The following is a 22,637-nucleotide window of genomic DNA, read 5'->3' on the forward strand; positions in this document are numbered from 1 at the left end:
CTGAATAAGCTCTCTCACCCCTTTCCCTCCATCCCTCCCTCCTAGACAGGTGGTTCTTACAATGTCCAACATCCCTGGACAGGGTAAAAATAGTGTGTGTGTGTGTGTGTGTGTGTGTGTGTGTGTGTGTGTGTGTGTGTGTGTGTGTGTGTGTGTGTGTGTGTGTGTGTGTGTGTGTGTGTGTGTGTGTGTGTGTGTGTGTGTGTGCGTCTGCTCTCCAAGCCCTCAGTATGTGTGACTGCGTCTGCTCCACTCCATGGTAGTGACAGGTCTGTCTGGGGTGAAACAGTGGCCACTTTAGAGTCTCCCTCTCCCAGGTTAAAGGGGGGGCTGCTGGGCCTCCCCACGTCCCCACTGAAAAGCCCTAACAAGGTTTGGCATTTAATGGTTTAACTTTTCCAATGATGCATGTAACCGCCCGCCAATTATAACTAAGTGATTTATTGTCCTCCGGAGCTAAGAGCAGAGCGAGCTGAGCTTTTTTATAAACACGCGCGGATGCTCACCCACACACACACTTTCAAGCAGGCAAACACACCTCTCTCTCCCTCTCTCCTCACTGTGGTACAATTTGATCGTTGTAAACAAACAGAGGGGTAAACATGGATCGGTTTTTCCTCCTGGGAATTTATGCTTTATGTTGCTGTCATTCCTCAAGTGCCAAGTAAATCCATCAGACAGGGTCTGACAGGCCGGGTTGGCTGGGCTGGGTTGGGGTGGAGGGGGATGGAGGTTAATTTACGAGTCCTTCAGGGTCACAGTCGACTATATTTAGGCCCACACCTCCCCATCCCGCCGTAGTGCTCACCGGCCAGCAGGCAGGCCAGACAATGGACCAGTGTGTGAGTATGTTTGTGTGTGTATGTGTGCTTGCTTGTGGTTTTGCGTTCCCGTGTGTGTATCGCTAGATGGACAGATCTGCATGTTCATTTATAGCCCAATCAATTAACCTCCGCCTGCATCGGCTTGTCACTCCTGAAGAGGCAGGAAATTGCACCTAGACATGGCTCATATGACCAGATTCTTTTCCACTGCAGCCCAGACTCAGGATGGCCCACAAATGGCACCCTATTCCTTACCTAATCCCTATAGGCTCTGGTCAACAGTAGATAACTATATAAGGAGTATAGACCCTGATCAAAAGTAGTGTACTGTATAGGGTGCCATTTGCGACGCAGGTTCAGACTTACCTCAGACCCCCAGGTATGGAGGTGGAGAGATAGAATACTTATTCTGTCATTCCCTTTCTCTCTCTTTTGCTCTCTCTCCATCCCTCCCCCTCTCTCTATCCCTTCCCCTCTCTCTCCCTCCTCCACCCCTTCCCTCCATGCCTCCCTCTCCAGGGGGTAGGTGCAGGGTGAGAGGGCCGTGAAAGAGGGTCTTCTTCTGCAGATGTGTTTATGTGTTTATGTTGCTGTCATGGTCGGTGACTAAGGCTGGGTCCCAGAGAGAGAGAGAACATACAGCACTGTACTACTGCAGGGAAAGGAGAAGAAGGAGAGGAGGGCTGGCAACCTGCAAGGAGGGCTAGGGTTTTACCATGACAAATCTGTGTGTGTGTGGTGTGTGTGGGGGGGGCAGGGGTTGAACACACGCCTGTCTGTGTGTTCCTCCAAGGGGAGTGCTACTAGTCTCTCCTCTCTTTTTGGTACTCTGCACATTCAACCATTCAAGACAGTGTGAAAAGTTGTGTTCTCTTACTGAAACATGGGCTCTTTTCAATCTCTAATGCTGACCTGTGTTCTATATCCCATAGTAACCAGTGTTCTGTATCCCATAGTAACCTGTGTCTGGATCCCATAGTAACCTGTGTTCTGTATCCCATAGTAACCTGTGTTCTGTATCCCATAGTAACCTGTGTTCTGTATCCCATAGTAACCTGTGTCTGGATCCCATAGTAACCTGTGTTCTATATCCCATAGTAACCTGTGTTCTGTATCCCATAGTAACCTGTGTCTGGATCCCATAGTAACCTGTGTTCTGTATCCCATAGTAACCTGTGTCTATATCCCATAGTAACCTGTGTTCTGTATCCCATAGTAACCTGTGTTCTGTATCCCATAGTAACCTGTGTTCTGTATCCCATAGTAACCTGTGTCTATATCCCATAGTAACGTGTGTTCTGTATCCCATAGTAATGTGTGTTATGTTTCCCATAGTAACGTGTGTTCTGTATCCCATAGTAACCTGTGTCTGTATCCCATAGTAACCTGTGTTCTGTATCCCATAGTAACCTGTGTTCTGTATCCCATAGTAACCTGTGTCTGTATCCCATAGTAACCTGTGTTCTGTATCCCATAGTAACCTGTGTTCTGTATCCCATAGTAACCTGTGTTCTGTATCCCATAGTAACGTGTGTTCTGTATCCCATAGTAGCGTGTGTTCTGTATCCCATAGTAACCTGTGTTCTGTATCCCAAAGTAACCTGTGTTCTGTATCCCATAGTAACCTGTGTTCTGTATCCCATAGTAACCTGTGTTCTGTATCCCATAGTAGCGTGTGTTCTGTATCCCATAGTAACGTGTGTTCTGTATCCCATAGTAACCTGTGTTCTGTATCCCATAGTAGCGTGTGTTCTGTATCCCATAGTAGCGTGTGTTCTGTATCCCATAGTAACCTGTGTTCTGTATCCCATAGTAACCTGTGTTCTGTATCCCATAGTAACCTGTGTTCTGTATCCCATAGTAACCTGTGTTCTGTATCCCATAGTAACCTGTGTCTATATCCCATAGTAACGTGTGGTCTGTATCCCATAGTAATGTGTGTTATGTTTCCCATAGTAATGTGTGTTCTGTATCCCATAGTAACGTGTGTTCTGTATCCCATAGTAACCTGTGTTCTGTATCCCATAGTAACCTGTGTTCTGTATCCCATAGTAACCTGTGTTCTGTATCCCATAGTAACCTGTGTTCTGTATCCCATAGTAACCTGTGTTCTGTATCCCATAGTAACCTGTGTTCTGTATCCCATAGTAACCTGTGTTCTTTCCTCTGTTCCATGGTCCTCCTCTCTGATCCCACCGCTATTATTATCAGTCTGTTTGTGTTCTAGTTGTCAGCTGTAACAAGCAAGTGGAGCTGCAAGGTCTTTGACCTGTACCTCTCTAAGTGGCCCCGATAACAGAAAGCACAGCACTCTTACAGTTTTTTTTAATGAGCCTCACTTTCATGCAGCTGGTGCAAAAAGGACTAGAGTTCTTAATCTGTTGGTTTGAAGGTGGAGATAGATGGAAGAGTAGAACAGGCTTTCTTTATAGGATATCTTGCTGATGTCAGTACACTGTACTTTCCTAACAGCCTCCACACTTTTCAGATCCACCCCTGCCAACCCTGCAGACATCAAGGCAGCAGCATGGGAACATGCCTCTCTCAGCACAGTTCCATCCTCTTGTACAGCAAGCCAAGGAAGTGTTAAGGTCATGTGTAACAATAAAAGGGTTGTTCCACCAATTTCATGATATCCAATTGGTAGTTACACATCTCACAGCTCAGACACCCATTCATACCCAACAAGACATGTCACCAGAGGTCTCTTCACAATGCTCAAGTCCAGAACAGACTATGGGAGGTACACCGTACCTCAGGTAACTGATGCAAGCAGTAGAATCCATTTTTTTTTTAAATAGGTAAAAATACACCTTATGGAACAGCGGGGACTGTGAAGAGACACACAAAGGTGCAGACACAAACATACGCACACAAGCGCTAGCACACACACTCTACACACACGTACATTATAATATTGTTGTATGGTGGTCTTGAGATGTTGCTTCAATATATCCACATAATTTTCCTAACTAATGCCATCTATTTTGTGAAGTGTGCTATTAGCAGGACAATAGACTCACCATGTATTATAATAGCCCATTTTGTGCTATTAGCAGGACAATAGACTCTTGCCAACACATCTCTGTATTTTGATACTTTGTGGAAGGCAATTGATCTGCATTAAAAACTTTGTGGATGGGGCCATCACGAGTGGCGCAGCGGTCTAAGACTGTGTTGCTACAGATGCTGGTTCGATACTCGTGCCGGCTGCAACCGGAGACCCATGAGGTGACGGTAGGCTTTTGGTTTCTCTCCCTCTAAAAACATAAATAAATAATTATAAATAACAAACTGGCTTTATTTACAAATTAGTAAGAATGTCTCACCCCATGTTCAAGAATGACCTTTTTCTCGCTCATTTTAGGTTATTTGAAAACAAAATCATATCCAAAATATCGTTATTTTTTAAACAAAGTGATTATTATTATTGTTTTTATTTAATTTAGAATTAAATAAAAGCACCTTAGATATTCTGACAGATACTAACGGAAAATGGCCCTTAGATATTAATTTAGAGTCCTCCAATCCTCTAAATCGAATTATTGGTAGAGAGTCACGTCATTGAAAAAAAAATATTTTTCTATACACAGTCGTGGCCAAAGGTTTTGAGAATGACACGAATATACATTTTCACAAAGTCTGCTGCCTCAGTTTGTATGATGGCAATTTGCATATACTCCAGAATGTTATGAAGAGTGATCAGAGGAATTGCAATTAATTGCAAAGTCCCTCTTTGTCATGCAAATGAACTGATTCCCCAAAAAACATTTCCACTGCATTTCAGCCCTGCCACAAAAGGACCAGCTGACATCATGTCAGTGATTCTCTCGTTAACACAGGTGTGAGTGTTGACGAGGACAAGGCTGGAGATCACTCTGTCATGCTGATTGAGTTTGAATAACAGACTGGAAGCTTCAAAAGGAGGGTGGTGCTTGGAATCATTGTTCTTCCTCTGTCAACCATGGTTACCTGCAAGGAAACACGTGCCATTGTCATTGCTTTGCACAAAAAGGGCTTCACAGGCAAGGATATTGCTGCCAGTAAGATTGCACCTAAATCAACCATTTATCGGATCATCAAGAACTTCAAGGAGAGCGGTTCAAATGTTGTGAAGAAGGCTTCAGGGCACCCAAGAAAGTCCAGCAAGCGCCAGGACCATCTCCTAAAGTTGATTCAGCTGCGGGATCGGGGCACCACCATTACAGAGCTTGCTCAGGAATGGCAGCAGGCAGGTGTGAGTGCATCTGCACGCACAGTGAGGCGAAGACTTTTGGAGGATGGCCTGGTGTCAAGGATGGCAGCAAAGAAGCCACTTCTCTCCAGGTAAAACATCAGGGACAGACTGATATTCAGCAAAAGGTACAGGGATTGGACTGCTGAGGACTGGGGTGAAGACATTTTCTCTGATGAATCCCATTTCCGATTGTTTGGGGAATCCGGAAAAAAGCTTGTCCGGAGAAGACAAGGTGAGCGCTACCATCAGTCCTGTGTCATGCCAACAGTAAAGCATCCTGAGACCATTCATGTGTGGGGTTGCTTCTCAGTCAAGGGAGTGGGCTCACTCACAATTTTGCCTAAGAACACAGCCATGAATAAAGAATGGTACCAACACATCCAGGAACAGAGCAACTTCTCCCAACCATCCAGGAACAGTTTGGTGACGAAAAATGCCTTTTACAGCATGATGGAGCACCTTGCCATAAGGCAAAAGTGATAACTAAGTGGCTCGGGGAACAAAACATCGATATTTTGGGTACATGGACAGGAAACTCCCTAGACCTTAATCCCATTGAAACTTGTGGTCAATCCTCAAGAGGCGGGTGGACAAACAAAACCCCACAAATTCTGACAAACTCCAAGCATTGATAATGCAAGAATGGGCTGCCATCAGTCAGGATGTGGCCCAGCAGTTAATTGACAGCATGCCAGGGTGAATTGCAGAGGTCTTGGAAAAGAAGGGTCAACACTGCAAATATTGACTCTTTGCATCAACTTCATGTAATTGTCAATAGAAGCCTTTGATACTTATGAAATGCTGGTAATTATACTTCAGCATTCTATTGTAACATCTGACAAAAAATATCTAAAGACACTGAAGCAGCAAACTTTGTGGAAATTAATATTTGTGTCATTCTCAACTTTTGGCCACGACTGTACTTTAGGCCTACCATAGGCGGCATGAGTCTCACTAGTGTTGAGTAATGTGCTGTTAAAAGTGGTGTAGGTCTTATTTATTTAAAAAGCATATTGAAGTTAGAAGCAGTACGATTTGAAGCAATAGCGTACCCACTGTGGTCAACTATTTCATCACCGTTTCTTGCTGCTCTGAGAGAAGCATGGGGACTGGTCTTAATAAATCAATGAGATATTTATTTTCACTGAATTTCCGTTTGGGTATTGGTTAGACTACAATTAGGGTGTGAAAATGTTATGCTCTTAGTACTGTAGCTTACTCCCGACCGTCACGTTGTGCCATATTTTCCTAACAGAAACCCTGAGGGTTTTTCATTTTTCTTGGAATAGAAACACTATAAAATAAATCTAATTAATTAAGCTAAATTTCTTAAAATCAATCCCATATATACTTCTTACAAAAAACGTTTTTTCTCTAGTACAGCCAATATAGAAGGCTATCAAATGCTTCTCAAAGATACCCTCTTGTGGTCAAACTAGCACTAACTAACATGAATGGTAACAAAGGCTGGCAATTAAATAATGTGCCATAGAATTCTGCGGCAGTCCGTAAGGAGTGCGGCAGTATGGTGTAACTTTTACAGGAAGAACCACTGTAAACAAACACTTTATGGCAACCTCGCAATAGAGTATGTAATGACAAGCACAAGCAAGCTGTTCATTATGACAATGTTTTCTGACAGAAACCATTTGTACGTTCCACTGTTATTTAATACAAAATGTATTAGCTATAAATTTCAACTGCAAATGACATGAGCTGATGACTGAAAACATTTATGCAGGCAAATACTTGCCGCACTACTATTAGTCACACGTTTTCTAATTTAGCTAGCTAGCTAACATAAGCTTCTTATCTCATCATGAATGCAAGCACATGGCCTGAACGATAGATCTGCGCCAACTGTCTGGCTTTTTGCAAATTGCATATTTGGGAAAACTAACTAAATAAGAACACTAGCTAACATAATAGGCCCAGACAGTAACAGTGTTCTTTTTGTATCAAGGACGAGAGTTCACTTTGGCGCCAGTCCAGTATTAACACATAAGTAGCACAGATTGCTAGCTAAGCTAACTACGTTAACGAAGTGAGAATGAGATGAGGACAGGGCTCCTTGCTTGGTGACGTGTACTTTGATTATTAACTTATTCAAATATGCTGGCTATGGCAAGCTACTCACCTTCAAACCACCATGCCTACTCTCTCTCTCACACGTTGTGAGCTAGGGCTAAATTATTTTTAATGAGCAGCTGGTAGAGCGCCCTCTTCATGCAACCATTGAAAAATACTAAAAATGACCACAAATGAGCAGACATGTTTGTTTATTCTATGTATATACAGTGCCTTGCGAAAGTATTCGGCCCCCTTGAACTTTGCGACCTTTTGCCACATTTCAGGCTTCAAACATAAATATATAAAACTGTATTTTTTTGTGAAGAATCAACAACAAGTGGGACACAATCATGAAGTGGAACGACATTTATTGGATATTTCAAACTTTTTTAACAAATCAAAAACTGAAAAATTGGGCGTGCAAAATTATTCAGCCCCCTTAAGTTAATACTTTGTAGCGCCACCTTTTGCTGCGATTACAGCTGTAAGTCGCTTGGGGTATGTCTCTATCAGTTTTGCACATCGAGAGACTGACATTTTTTCCCATTCCTCCTTGCAAAACAGCTCGAGCTCAGTGAGGTTGGATGGAGAGCATTTGTGAACAGCAGTTTTCAGTTCTTTCCACAGATTCTCGATTGGATTCAGGTCTGGACTTTGACTTGGCCATTCTAACACCTGGATATGTTTATTTTTGAACCATTCCATTGTAGATTTTGCTTTATGTTTTGGATCATTGTCTTGTTGGAAGACAAATCTCCGTCCCAGTCTCAGGTCTTTTGCAGACTCCATCAGGTTTTTTTCCAGAATGGTCCTGTATTTGGCTCCATCCATCTTCCCATCAATTTTAACCATCTTCCCTGTCCCTGCTGAAGAAAAGCAGGCCCAAACCATGATGCTGCCACCACCATGTTTGACAGTGGGGATGGTGTGTTCAGGGTGATGAGCTGTGTTGCTTTTACGCCAAACATAACGTTTTGCATTGTTGCCAAAAAGTTACATTTTGGTTTCATCTGACCAGAGCACCTTCTTCCACATGTGTGTCTCCCAGGTGGCTTGTGGCAAACTTTAAACGACACTTTTTATGGATATCTTTAAGAAATGGCTTTCTTCTTGCCACTCTTCCATAAAGGCCAGATTTGTGCAATATACGACTGATTGTTGTCCTATTGACAGAGTCTCCCACCTCAGCTGTAGATCTCTGCAGTTCATCCAGAGTGATCATGGGCCTCTTGGCTGCATCTCTGATCAGTCTTCTCCTTGTATGAGCTGAAAGTTTAGAGGGACGGCCAGGTCTTGGTAGATTTGCAGTGGTCTGATACTCCTTCCATTTCAATATTATCGCTTGCACAGTGCTCCTTGGGATGTTTAAAGCTTGGGAAATCTTTTTGTATCCAAATCCAGCTTTAAACTTCTTCACAACAGTATCTCGGACCTGCCTGGTGTGTTCCTTGTTCTTCATGATGCTCTCTGCGCTTTTAACGGACCTCTGAGACTATCACAGTGCAGGTGCATTTATACGGAGACTTGATTACACACAGGTGGATTGTATTTATCCTCATTAATCATTTAGGTCAACATTGGATCATTCAGAGATCCTCACTGAACTTCTGGAGAGAGTTTGCTGCACTGAAAGTAAAGGGGCTGAATAATTTTGCACGCCCAATTTTTCAGTTTTTGATTTGTTAAAAAAGTTTGAAATATCCAATAAATGTCGTTCCACTTCATGATTGTGTCCCACTTGTTGTTGATTCTTCACAAAAAATACAGTTTTATATCTTTATGTTTGAAGCCTGAAATGTGGCAAAAGGTCGCAAAGTTCAAGGGGGCCGAATACTTTCGCAAGGCACTGTAATATTGGAGCTGTATCTGTGTAATAAAGACACATTTTTTATTTTACCTTTCTTTAACTAGGCAAGTCAGTTAAGAACAAATTCTTATTTTCAATGATGGCCTAGGAACAGTGGGTTAACTGCCTTGTTCAGGAGCAGATTTTTTACCTTGTCAGCTCAGGGATTTGATCTTGCAACCTTTTGGTTACTAGTCCAACGCGCTAACCACTAGGCTACCTGCCGCCCCAAAATGAATATTTCTGTGAAAAGCTAATATTGTCCGATAATACCGGTCAACCGCTTTATCAGTCGGGCACTAATAGATGGCAAGTTTCTTTTTTTTACTTACCTTGCCTGTGATAAGGAACATATTCCTGTCCTGCAATGCCATATTCATGGCTCATTCACCCAACTCGTACTGAACTATCTGAAGCCATCAGTGTTTTTGTACGCCTTCAGGCTTTCTCCAGTGTAGGGTGAAGGGTTGTGTGTAAGGTACATGTAAACATCAGGACATGTTGATTCGGCAGCTTTTCTGTGTTTTCAGTGGCTTAAATGCGTTGGGTGGAGCACTATAAGGGTCGCATCCCCCAAGTACAGCAAGTTTTCCTAAATATAATTTTTTAAATATTTTGCCATGTCAAGCTAGCTAGCTAGATTTATAATATAGCGGCTGTCTGTGTTATAGTAGTTGTGGACAGTGATGAGTCCCACCTTGGTTCCATGGTGGTGCAGGCTGAGATGAGGGCAGGGGAACTGTAATGTTATGTCTATAACTTTGTCTGTTTTGTGCCTGTCTTGTAGTTATAAGTGTGGAGAGTCGCGAGGCCCACCTCGGCAGCCTGGTCATCGAAGCAGAGAGGAAGGCAGGGGAACTGGCTGCCCAGGCTCAGAGAGAGGGTCTCAGCCTGGAGGCCTGTGACAAAGACAAGGAGCTCCGAGCCTGGGAGTGGAGGAGCAAGCTCTACAAACGCATGAGGACTGGCTTCCAGCATGCACGTGAGTATGCTGGGACCGTATGTGTGTGTGGGGGGAGGGAGGGTGTGTGCGTGTGTTAGGACTGCACAAGTCTTGACCAGAGCCCAATGCACAGCCTCTGGCAAGAGATGGGGAGAAAGAATACAACACATTATAGGGAAGACAAAGAAATGGCTGCCACATACCTTAGTGTGGAGTGGTATGGCTTCAACCTTGGACATAAGTGGGGACAAGGCTAGCATCAATTGTTTGCAGGTAAGAATCTTTCATTTTTTGTGTGTTGATATGATCTCTTTTCTATATTTAGTCCTTTTACACAGAACAACTTGATTGTAAGCGTGAACTCAACAACCCCAGCGTATGTCTTTGTCCACTAGGAGCTCTGATGGCACACACACACACCATGGGATGTGTCAAGTCTGAGATTGACAGGAGGATTTTTTGTATTGCAAAGGTGCCAGACAGGCTTGGAGGAAATCCGAGTGAGGTTATTATGGCTGGCAGGTCGTCCAGACTCCACAGTTACACCCTGTGTGTCCCAAATGGAACCCTTTTCCCTTTATAGGACATGGTGCATAGGGCTCTGGTCAAAAGTAGTGCACTAAACCAGGAATATGGTGCTATTTGGGACACCATTCCAAACAGGCCTGGGGGTACAGCCTGCTGGGGAGGTGGAGTGGAGAGAATAGAGGGGAGAGTGTTCTATCATCTTGCCAAACATCTCCTATCCATTACAGCTGTGACGAGCAATAAAGGAGGATAGGAGCGAGTGTGTATTGGACACACATTTGTACACACACACTATTTTTGACCCTTTGATATTGATGACTGCGTTGTTGAGGAAGAGCTTGCACGTTTCACTGTGTTCTTTACACCTGTGCACGTGACAAATACACGTTGATTTGATTTGACCACAGGAGGTTGGTGGCGCCTTAACTGGGAAGGACAGGCTCCTGGTAGTGGCTGGAGCGGAATTGGTGGAATGGCATCAAATACATTAAACACGTGGTTTCCATGTGTTTGATGCCATTCCATTTACTTCGTTCCATCCATTATTATGAGCCGTTCTCCCCTCAGCAGCCTCTACTGGATTTGACATACACACACACACATTCTCTCCTCCTCTGTCGGTGCACTGTGAGGTAAATGTTCGTGTTGTGTTTGTGCCCCATCTTTTTGTGTGCTCTATCCATCAGTCTGACAAGCATTGTTATGGACTAGGTTAGGTAGTTCAGTTCTAAGGGACACAGTTAGACACTACATTATCACGTCCACACTCCATCACCAGGTGGCAGCACCAGCCGGGTCAGGTGGCAGCACCAGCCGGGTCAGGTGGCAGCACCAGCCGGGTCAGGTGGCAGCACCAGCCGGGTCAGGTGGCAGTCTTGTTAAGTGTTGATTGTGCACAGGTGTGGGCAATCAGGGATTGGCAATCAGTGAGAGAAAGGTGGAAAGGAATCTCTCGGTTGCAAATGTAATTTTTTGTGTTGCGTCTTTAGTTTTGGGCATGCCTTTAGTAGTTTCCCTTTTGTACATATTTATTTTCATAAACCGAACACACAGTAATCTGCCTGGGCTGGTCGACCAAGGGGAGCACACTGACTTCTTCAGGTTTCTTCCTAGGTTCCTGCCTTCTAGGAAGTTTTTCCTAGCCACTGTGCTTCTGCCTCTGCTTTGCTTGCTGTTTGGGGTTTTTAGGCTGGGTATCTGTAAAGCACTTCGTGCCAACTGCGAATATGAAAAGGGCATTTCTAAAAAAATATATATATGTTTTTTTGGTAGGTGTGCCGGAGCCCCCGTCTGCAGTGGGTCTGTGTGTAACCAGTAGCTCCTCTCTCACAGTTACCTTCCAGGAACCCCACTGTCTCAATTCTGCTGTGGTCACCAAGTACAGAGGTACACACACACACAAACTTGTGGACACACACACAGACGCACGCGTACACACACAGACGCACGCGTACACACACAAACACACAGACGTGCGGACACACAAATGAAAGGAACTGCAATTTAGAAAGGAAATTAATGGGTAGGAACAAATAAATGATTGTTGCTTTTCATTGTTACTTTCTCCCTCTGTATTTTCTCTCATGCTCTGTCTCGCTTCTCTCTCCCTCCTCTCTCTGTCTCTCTCTCCCCTTTCCTATTCTCCTTCCCTCTGCAATTTATTTCGAACCACTGTGCCCCCTCAGTCTGTTGTCTCACTAACCTGCTTCCCTCCAGCCCTGTGGGATGACAGTAAATCTATTAACTATTGCCATGACTGATATTGACTTATTTCCCTCTCCTCCCTACCGGTCCCTCCCACCATCCCTCTCTCCCTCCAAGCTACAATTACTTGGGGTGACAGTGAAACTATTAAATGTCCCTATACCATCCTCCACTCTAATCCACTCTGTCCCTGCCTCTCTTCTTCCTCCGCTCTCTCCCACCTTTATCTACCTTCATCCGTTCTAGCTCAAGGCAAAAGAGCCCCAGAGAGCCCTAGCAGAGAAAGATCAGTGTATTGAACTGTAAAGGCTAAAGGGCCGGTCATTTCGGACTAATAGGCTTATGCTGCAGATGGAGCATGAAGGTTACAACAGGCTTTGTAATGATTTATAGTTGATCTCTGCTCATCAGGGCTTTTCCCTAGAGGTGTAGAAGTATTCACAAGCCTTTTAGGGGTTCTGTGGAAGTAGAAGCAAAGGAGAGAGAAATGAGAGAGATTGAGCAGAAAGAGGGAACAAGAGAGGGAGAGAGTGAGTACATTTCCTCAGTGAAAACGATGTACTGAGCAAATGGCAAAAAAACATTTCTTTCCACAGTGCCGTGGGGCGAGACAGTGATGCAGCTTAAGCCCCACCCTCTTCAAGATACATATCAACAAATTGGGGAAGGCACTAGAACAGTGTGCAGCACCCGGCCTCACCCTACTAGAATCTAAAGTCAAATGTCTGCTGTTTGCTGTGGATCTGGTGCTTCTGTCCCCAACCAAGGAGGGCCTACAGCAGCACCTAGATATTCTGCACAGATTCTGTCAGACCTAGGCCCTGACAGTAAATCTCAGTAAGACCAAAATAATGGTGTTCCAAAAAAGGTCCAGTTGCCAGGATCACAAATGCAAATTCCATCTAAACACTGTTGTCCTAGAATACACAAAAAACTATACATACCTCGGCCTAAACATGAGCGCCACAAGAAACTTCCACAAAGCTGTGAACGATCTGAGAGACAAGGCAAGAAGTGCCTTCTATGCCATCAAAAGGAACATAAAATTCGATATACCAATCAGGATCTGGCTAAAAATACTTGAATCAGTTATAGAACCCATTGCCCTTTATGGTTGTGAGGTCTGGGGTCAGCTCACCAACCAAGAATTCACAAAATGGGACAAACACTAAATTGATACTGCATGCAGAATTCTGCAAAAATATCCTCCATGTACAACATAAAACATCAAATAATGCACACAGGGCAGAATTAGGCCGATACCCGCTAATTATCAAAATCCAGAAAAGAGCCATTCAATTCTACAACCACCTAAAAGGAAGAAATTCCCAAACCTTCCATAACAAAGCCATCACTTACAGAGAGATGAACCTGGAGAAGAGTCCCCTAAGCAAACTGGTCCCCAGGACAGCAACACAATTAGACCCAACCAAATCATGAGAAAACAAAAAGATAATTACTTGACACATTGGAAATAATTTAACAAAAAAACCAGAGCAAACTAGAATGCTGTTTGGCCCTAAACAGGGCCTGACCACTGTGACTGACCCAAACTTAAGGAAAGCTTTGACTATGTACAGACTCAGTGAGCATAGCCTTGCTATTGAGAAAGAAAAGGGCAACCAGTGAAGAACAAACATCATTGTAAATAGAACCCATATTTATGTTGATTTATTTTCCCTTTTGTACTTTTAACTATTTGCAGATAATGACATTTGAAATGTCTTTATTATTTTGGAAATGTAATGTTTACCGTTAATTTGTATTGTTTATTTCACATTTCTTTATTATCTACTTCACTTGCTTTGGAAATGTTAATATATGTTTCCCGTGCCAATAAAGCCCAATAAAGCCCTTTGAGCTGAGAGAAAATAGAGAAGAGAGCAGAGAGAAGAGAGCAGAGCTAGAGAGAGAGAGAAGAGAGCAGAGCTAGAGAGAGAGAGAGAAAGAGAGAGCAGAGAGAGAGAGAGATAGAGAGGGAAAGCGAGGGAAACTACACACCTCAAGGCATTAGCAGCCCAATGAGAAGGTTAATAGTGTAATACACAGCACTAGGGTACCTATTGATTTATATTATGGAGAGAGGACACACACATACCCAGTCTGTGATGTTATTGTCTGTGAGTATTTGTAATGCTGACTTTGTGTGCATGTGCGTATGTATGTGTCATTACAGTGGAGTGGAGCTGTCTAAAGGATTTCTCATTGCTGGCCGGAGACATGGTGTTGGAAAACCTACAAACTCTCAAGTGTACCATCAACGGCCTTACCATGGTAAATAGTACTGAAGTATATGCAGCAGACAGGGAGGAAGGGGGAGAGAGAGAGAGGGAGCACAGAGAGAGGAAAAATCAAATCACATTTTATTTGTCACATGCGCCGAATACAACAGGTGTACAGTGAAATGCTTACTTACAAGCCCTTAACCAACAATGCAGTTTTAAGAAAAATAAGTGTTAAGTAAAATAATTGATAAATAAAAAATAAAAGTAACAAATAATTAAAGAGCAGCAGTAAAATAACAATATTGAGGCTATATACAGGGGGTACAGGTACAGAGTCAATGTGCAGGGGCACCGGTTAATGGAGGTAATATGTACATGTAGGTAGAGTTAAAGTGACTATGCATAGATAATAAACAGAGAGTAGCAGCAGCGTAAAAGAGGAGGGGGGGGCGGCAATGCAAATAGTTTAGGTAGCCATTTGATTAGCTGTTCAGGAGTCTAATGGCTTGGGGGTAGAAGCTGTTAAGAAGTCAGGATGCTCTTGGTGGTGCAGCTGTAGAACCTTTTGAGGATCTGAGGACCCATGTCAAATCTCCTGAGGGGGAATAGGCTTTTGTCATCCCCTCTTCACAAATGTCTTGGTGTGTTTGGACCATGATAGTTTGTTGGTGATGTTGACACCAAGGAACTTGCAGCTCTCAACCTGCTCCACTACAGCCCCGTCGATTAGAATGGGGGCGTACTCTGTCCTCCTTTATCTCCTTTGGGGCACTATGGTGTTGAACGCTGAGCTGTAGTCAATGAATGTTATTCTCACATAGGTGTTCCCTTTGTCCAGGTGGGAAAGGGCAGTGTGGAATGCAATAGAGATTGCATCATCTGTGGAGCTGTTGGGGCGGTATGCAAATTGGAGTGGGTCTAGAGTTTCTAGGATAATGGATTTGATGTAAGCCATGACCAGCCTTTCAAAGCACTTCATGGCTACAGACGTGAGTGCTACGGGTCGGTAGTCATTTAGGCAGGTTACCTTAGTGTTCTTGGGCACAGGGACTATAGTGTTCTGCTTGAAACATGTTGGTATTACAGACTCAGTCTCAGACTCAGAGAGGTTGAAAATATCAGTGAGGACACTTGCCAGTTGGTCAGCACATGCTCAGAGTACACGTGCTGGTAATCCGTCTGGCCCTGTGGGCCTGTGAATGTTGACCTGTTTAAAGGACTTACTCACATCGGCTACGGAAAGCGTGAGCACACAGTCATCCGGAACAGCTGATGCTCTCATGCCGGTGAAGTACAATTCAATCTTAGTCCTGTATTGACGCTTTGCCTGTTTAATGGTTCGTCGGAGTGCATAGAGGGATTTCTTATAAGCTTCCGGGTTCGAGTCCCGCTCCTTGAAGACGGCAGCTCTACCCTTTAGATCAGTGCGGATGTTGCCCGTAATCCATGGCTTCTGGTTGGGGTATGTACGTACAGTCACTGTGGGGACGACGTCATCAATGCACTTATTGATGAAGCCATTGACTGATGTGGTGTACACCTCAATGCCATCGGAAGAATCCCGGAACATATTCCAGTCTGTGCCATCAAAACAGTCCTGTAGCTTAGCATCTGCTTCACCTGACCTCTTTTTTATTGATCAATTCACTGGTGCTTCCTGCTTTAGTTTTTGTTTGTAAGCTGGAATCAGGAGTATAGAATTATGGTCATATTCGCCAAATGCAGGGCGAGGGAGAGCTTTGTACGCTTCTCTGTGTGTGGAGTAAAGGTGGTCTAGAGTTTTCCCTCTTGTTGCACATTTAACATGCTGGTAGAAATGAGGTCAAACGGATTTAAGTTTCCCTGCATTAAATTCCCCGGCCACTAGGAGCGCTGCCTCTGGATGATCATTTTCCTGTTTGCTTATGGCCGTGTACAGCTCATTGAGTGCGGTCCTTGTGCCGGTATCGGTTTGTGGTGGTAAATAGACAGCTATGAAGAATATAGATGAAACCTCTCTTGGTAAATAGTGTGGTCTACAGCTTATCATGAGATACTCTACTTCAGGCAAGCAAAACCTTGCCTGAGACTTCCTTAGATTTCTTGCACCAGCTGTTGTTTACAAATATTAATAGACCGCCGCCCCTTGTCTTACCGGATGCAGCTGTTCTATCCTGCCGAAAAAGCGTAATACCCGCCAACTGTATGTTATTCATGTTGTTGTTCAGCCAAGACTCGGTGACACATAAGATATTACAGTTTTTAATGTCCTGTTGGTAGGATATACGTGCTCGTAGTTCGTCTATTTTTTTTATCCAATGAGAGAGATAAGGTGAAAGAAGGAGCTCACACAGAGAGAAAGGGGATGAGTAACTGATGGGGCCAGTATAGGAGGGTAATGATGGAGGGCGGAAGTGAAGGAGTGTGGGAATGACACAGTAATGGAGTGGGGGGCTGAATGAGGGAAAGCTGGTGACTTCTAGGATGCGTCCCAAATGGAACCCTATTCCCTATAACGTGCACTAGTTTTTATTAGGGCTCTGGTCAAAAGTAGTACATAGGGCTCTGGTCAAAAGTAGTGCACTATGTAAGTTTATAGGGTGCCATTTGTGACATATCCTAGAAGTCACCATTCTAGCGAGTTGCCCTCATTCAACCAAAATACTGTGATATTACTGTGCTCTGCTCAACTTTCAGCTGTTTTAACTCTCTTCCTCTGCCTAGTACATACTGTGTGTACGTTTTACTTAATGTGAAAATGTATTTTACATAATGTGTGCGTGTGTGTGTTGTGTGTGTTTTCCAGGGGAGGCTGTACTATGTTCAGGTGTCGGCCTACAACATGAGGGGTTGGGGTCCACCTCAACAGTCTCTACCCCCCTCTGCTGCACCTTCCAGTGAGTCCATTACTTTATTAGGTTTAAATCAAATCTTTATTGAATGTACCTTCATACAAAATCGTAGAATCGGTTTGTGCACTGCTGTTCAAACAGCAGGTATAAACTGGTTGATATTTTCCTTAAAAAATAGTTTTGTTTTCGGAATAAGACACTTGTCCAGTGAAGTTGTGTTCTCAAAGCCTGCTATGGCAGTTATAATTAACTCCGTCATTCAGTTGGATTGAAACCCAAACTTGCTTTATTCCCTGCTACTTTACTGTAGGCTCTGTCCCAAATGGCACCCTATTCCCGATACACAGATGTCACAGGAGGAATAATAATAATCCTGCAGCAGGAGGATTTGAGTATCAAAATAAATATTTAGCATTGCCGTCAGGGGGCAGCTGGAAGCGCTGTCTGTATACAACGCAGTACCATAGCTACAGTGTACCTTATGGAAGCTACGTGCCGGCTAAGACGCATCTCGTGTGAATGCTGGCCCATGTTCAAATCAAATTGTATTGGTCACAAATACATATTTAGCAGATGTTATTGCGGTGTAGCGAAATGCTTGGGTTCCTAGCTCCAACAGTGCAGTAGTATCTAACAATTCACAACAATACACACAAATCTAAAACTAAAAGAATGGAATTAAGAAATATAGAAATATTGGATCAAGCAATGTCAGAGTGGCATTGACAAAAATACAGTAAAATAGAATACAGTGTGTACATATATATATACAGTGGGGCAAAAAAGTATTTAGTCAGCCACTAATTGTGCAAGTTCTTCCACTTAAAAAGATGAGAGAGGCCTGTAATTTTCATCATAGGTACACAAGAGCGATGAGCGAAAATCCCAGAACCACACGGGGGGACAGTGAATGACCTGCAGAGAGCTGGGACCAAAGTAACAAAGCCTACCATCAGTAACACACTCCGTCGCCAGGGACTCAAATCCTGCAGTGCCAGACGTGTCCCCCTGCTTAAGCCAGTACATGTCCAGGCCCGTCTGAAGTTTGCTAGAGAGCATTTGGATGATCCAGAAGAAGATTGGGAGAATGTCATATGGTCAGATGAAACCAAAATATAACGTTTTGGTAAAAACTCAACTCATCATGTTTGGAGGACAAAGAATGCTGAGTTGCATGCAAAGAACACCATACCTACTGTGAAGCATGGGGGTGGAAACATCATGCTTTGGGGCTGTTTTTCTACAAAGGGACCAGGACGACTGATCCGTGTAAAGGAAAGAATGAATGGGGCCATGTATCGTGAGATTTTGAGTGAAAACCTCCTTCCATCAGCAAGGGCATTGAAGATGAAACACACTGCCCGGGCAACGAAGGAGTGGCTTCGTAAGAAGCATTTCAAGGTCCTGGAGTGGCCTAGCCAGTCTCCAGATCTCAACCCCATAGAACATCTTTGGAGGGAGTTGAAAGTCCGTGTTGCCCAGCAACAGCCCCAAAACATCACTGCTCTAGAGGAGATCTGCATGGAGGAATGGGCCAAAATACCAGCAACAGTGTGTGAAAACCTTGTGAAGACTTACAGAAAACGTTTGACCTCTGTCATTGCCAACAAAGGGTATATAACAAAGTATTGAGAAACTTTTGTTATCGACCAAATACTTTTTTTCCACCATAATTTGCAAATAAATTCATAAAAAATCCTACAATGTGATTTTCTGGATTTTATTTTCTCATTTTGTCTGTCATAGTTGACGTGTACCTATGATGAAAACTACAGGCCTCTCTCATCTTTTTAAGTGGGAGAACTTGCACAATTGGTGGCTGACTAAATACTTTTTTGCCCCACTGTATATGAGATGAGTAAAGCAGTATATGAACATTATTAAAGTGGACAGTGATTCAAAGTCTATTTACTTTCTTAGAGTCCAAGAAGCTTTCTCTTCCCTCAACCTTGTTCTGAACACCTCCAAAACAAAGGTCATGTGGTTTGGTAAGAAGAATGCCCCTCTCCTCACAGGTGTGATTACTACCGCTGAGGGTTTGGAGCTTGAGATAGTCACCTCATACAAGTACTTGGTATTATGGCTAGAGGGTGCACTGTCCTTCTCTCAGCACATATCAAAGCTGCAGGGTAAAGTTAAATCTAGACTTGGTTTCCTCTATTGTAATCGCTCCTCTTTCACCCCAGCTGCCAAACTAACCCTGATTCAGATGACCATCCTACCCATGCTAGATTACGGAGAAGTAATTTATAGATCGGCAGGTAAAGGTGCTCTCGAGAGCTTTACCATTCTTTACCATTCTGCCATCAGATTTGCCACCAATGCTCCTCATAGGACACATCATTGCACTCTATACTCCTCTGTAAACTGGTAATCTCTGGCTCAAATAGCCGACCAACCCTTAGTAATCTTCTGGAAAAAATTGTGTTCGACCAGATACAGTGCTGTTTCACAGTAAACAAATTGACAACAGTCTTTCAGCATGCTTATAGGGAAGGACACTCAACAAGCACAGCACTTACACAAATGACTGATGATTTGCTGGGGGTAATTGATGATAATATGATTGTGGGTGCTGTCTTGTTAGACTTCAGTGCAGCTTTTGACATTATCGATCATAGTCTGCTGCTGGAAAAACGTATGTGTTATGGCTTTACACACCCTGCTACAATGTGAATAAAGAGTTACTTGTCTAACAGAACACAGAGGGTGTTCTTTAATGGAAGCCTCATATAGAATCCAGTTAGAATCAGGAATTCCCCAGGGTAGCCGTTTAGGCCCCTTGCTTTTTTCAATTTTTATTAATGACATGCCACTGACTTTGAGTAAAGCCAAAGTGTCTATGTATGCGGATGACTCAACACTATACACGTCAGCTGCTACAGCAACTGAAATAACTGCAACACTCAAAAGGAGTTGCAGTTAGTTTCAGAGTTAACCTTAAATATTTCTAAAACTGAAAGCATTGTTTTTGGAACAAAACACTCACTAAACTCTAAACCTCAACTAAATCTTGTAATAAATAATGTGGAAATTGAGCACGTTGAGATGACTAAACTGCTTGGAGTAACCCTAGATTGTAAACTGTCATGGTCAAAACATACAGTGCCTTGCGAAAGTATTCGGCCCCCTTGAACTTTGCGACCTTTTGACACATTTCAGGCTTCAAACATAAAGATATAAAACTGTATTTTTTTGTGAAGAATCAACAACAAGTGGGACACAATCATGAAGTGGAACGACATTTATTGGATATTTCAAACTTTTTTAACAAATCAAAAACTGAAAAATTGGGCGTGCAAAATTATTCAGCCCCTTTACTTTCAGTGCAGCAAACTCTCTCCAGAAGTTCAGTGAGGATCTCTGAATGATCCAATGTTGACCTAAATGACTAATGATGATAAATACAATCCACCTGTGTGTAATCAAGTCTCCGTATAAATGCACCTGCACTGTGATAGTCTCAGAGGTCCGTTAAAAGCGCAGAGAGCATCATGAAGAACAAGGAACACACCAGGCAGGTCCGAGATACTGTTGTGAAGAAGTTTAAAGCCGGATTTGGATACAAAAAGATTTCCTAAGCTTTAAACATCCCAAGGAGCACTGTGTAAGCGATACTATTGAAATGGAAGGAGTATCAGACCACTGCAAATCTACCAAGACCTGGCCGTCCCTCTAAACTTTCAGCTCATACAAGGAGAAGACTGATCAGAGATGCAGCCAAGAGGCCCATGATCACTCTGGATGAACTGCAGAGATCTACAGCTGAGGTGGGAGACTCTGTCCATAGGACAACAATCAGTCGTATATTGCACAAATATGGCCTTTATGGAAGAGTGGCAAGAAGAAAGCCATTTCTTAAAGATATCCATAAAAAGTGTTGTTTAAAGTTTGCCACAAGCCACCTGGGAGACACACCAAACATGTGGAAGAAGGTGCTCTGGTCAGATGAAACCAAAATTGAACTTTTTGGCAACAATGCAAAACGTTATGTTTGGCGTAAAAGCAACACAGCTGAACACACCATCCCCACTGTCAAACATGGTGGTGGCAGCATCATGGTTTGGGCCTGCTTTTCTTCAGCAGGGACAGGGAAGATGGTTCAAATTGATGGGAAGATGGATGGAGCCAAATACAGGACCATTCTGGAAGAAAACCTGATGGAGTCTGCAAAAGACCTGAGACTGGGACGGAGATTTGTCTTCCAACAAGACAATGATCCAAAACATAAAGAAAAATCTACAATGGAATGGTTCAAAAATAAACATATCCAGGTGTTAGAATGGCCAAGTCAAAGTCCAGACCTGAATCCAATCGAGAATCTGTGGAAAGAACTGAAAACTGCTGTTCACAAATGCTCTCCATCCAACCTCACTGAGCTCGAGCTGTTTTGCAAGGAGGAATGGGAAAAAATGTCAGTCTCTCGATGTGCAAAACTGATAGAGACATACCCCAAGCAACTTACAGCTGTAATCGCAGCAAAAGGTGGCGCTACAAAGTATTAACTTAAGGGGGCTGAATAATTTTGCACGCCCAATTTTTCAGTTTTTGATTTGTTAAAAAAGTTTGAAATATCAAATAAATGTCGTTCCACTTCATGATTGTGTCCCACTTGTTGTTGATTCTTCACAAAAAAATTGTTTATATCTTTATGTTTGAAGCATGAAATGTGGCAAAAGGTCGCAAAGTTCAAGGGGGCCGAATACTTTCGCAAGGCACTGTATTGATGCAGTTGCAGCTAAGATGGGGAGAAGTCTGTCTATAATAAAGTGATGCTCTCTCTGCCTTCTTAACAACACTATCAACAAGGCAGGTCCTACAGGCCTTAGTTTTGTCGCACCTTGACTACTGTTCACTACTGTTGCAATTGGCTCAGAACAGGGCAGCACGGCTGGCCCTTGGATGTACACAGAGAGATAACATTAATAATATGCATATCAATCTCTCCTGGCTGAAAGTGGAGGAGAGATTGACTTCATTGCTACTTTTATTTATGAGCGGTATTAACATGTTGAATGCACCGAGCTGTCTGTCTAAACTACTGGCACACAGCTTGGATACCCATGCATACCCCACAAGACATGCCACACAATCCCCAAGTCCAGAACGGACTATGGGAGGCACACAGTACTACATAGAGCCATGACGACATGGAACTCTATAAAAAACAGATGTAAAAAACACCTTATGGGACAGCGGGGACTGTGAAGCATCACAAACACTGGCACAGACACATGCATACACACACACACGATAACATACGCACTATACATGGACATGGATTTAGTTTACATACACTTAGGTTGTAGTCATTAAAACTTGTTTTTCAATCACTCCACAAATTTCTTGTTAACAAACTATAGTATTGGGAAATCGGTTAGAACATCTACTTTGTGCATGACACAAGTTATTTTTCCAACAATTGTTTA

At 43.2% G+C, this 22,637-nt stretch overlaps 1 protein-coding gene across 1 annotated transcript in view; it reads left to right on the forward strand.

The window, feature by feature from the left end:
* LOC139381558 (ankyrin repeat and fibronectin type III domain containing 1a) overlaps positions 1-22,637 on the forward strand; it is a 229,409-nt gene that overhangs the window by 151,037 nt on the left and 55,735 nt on the right. The window contains exons 10-13 of the mRNA XM_071125193.1: positions 9,765-9,959; positions 11,721-11,834; positions 14,329-14,426; positions 17,163-17,253. Coding sequence (XP_070981294.1) covers positions 9,765-9,959; positions 11,721-11,834; positions 14,329-14,426; positions 17,163-17,253 — 498 coding nt within the window. The remainder of the gene's footprint in view (positions 1-9,764; positions 9,960-11,720; positions 11,835-14,328; positions 14,427-17,162; positions 17,254-22,637) is intronic.

Source organism: Oncorhynchus clarkii, chromosome 23 (assembly GCF_045791955.1).
Source record: "Oncorhynchus clarkii lewisi isolate Uvic-CL-2024 chromosome 23, UVic_Ocla_1.0, whole genome shotgun sequence".
NCBI lineage: Eukaryota > Metazoa > Chordata > Actinopteri > Salmoniformes > Salmonidae > Oncorhynchus > Oncorhynchus clarkii.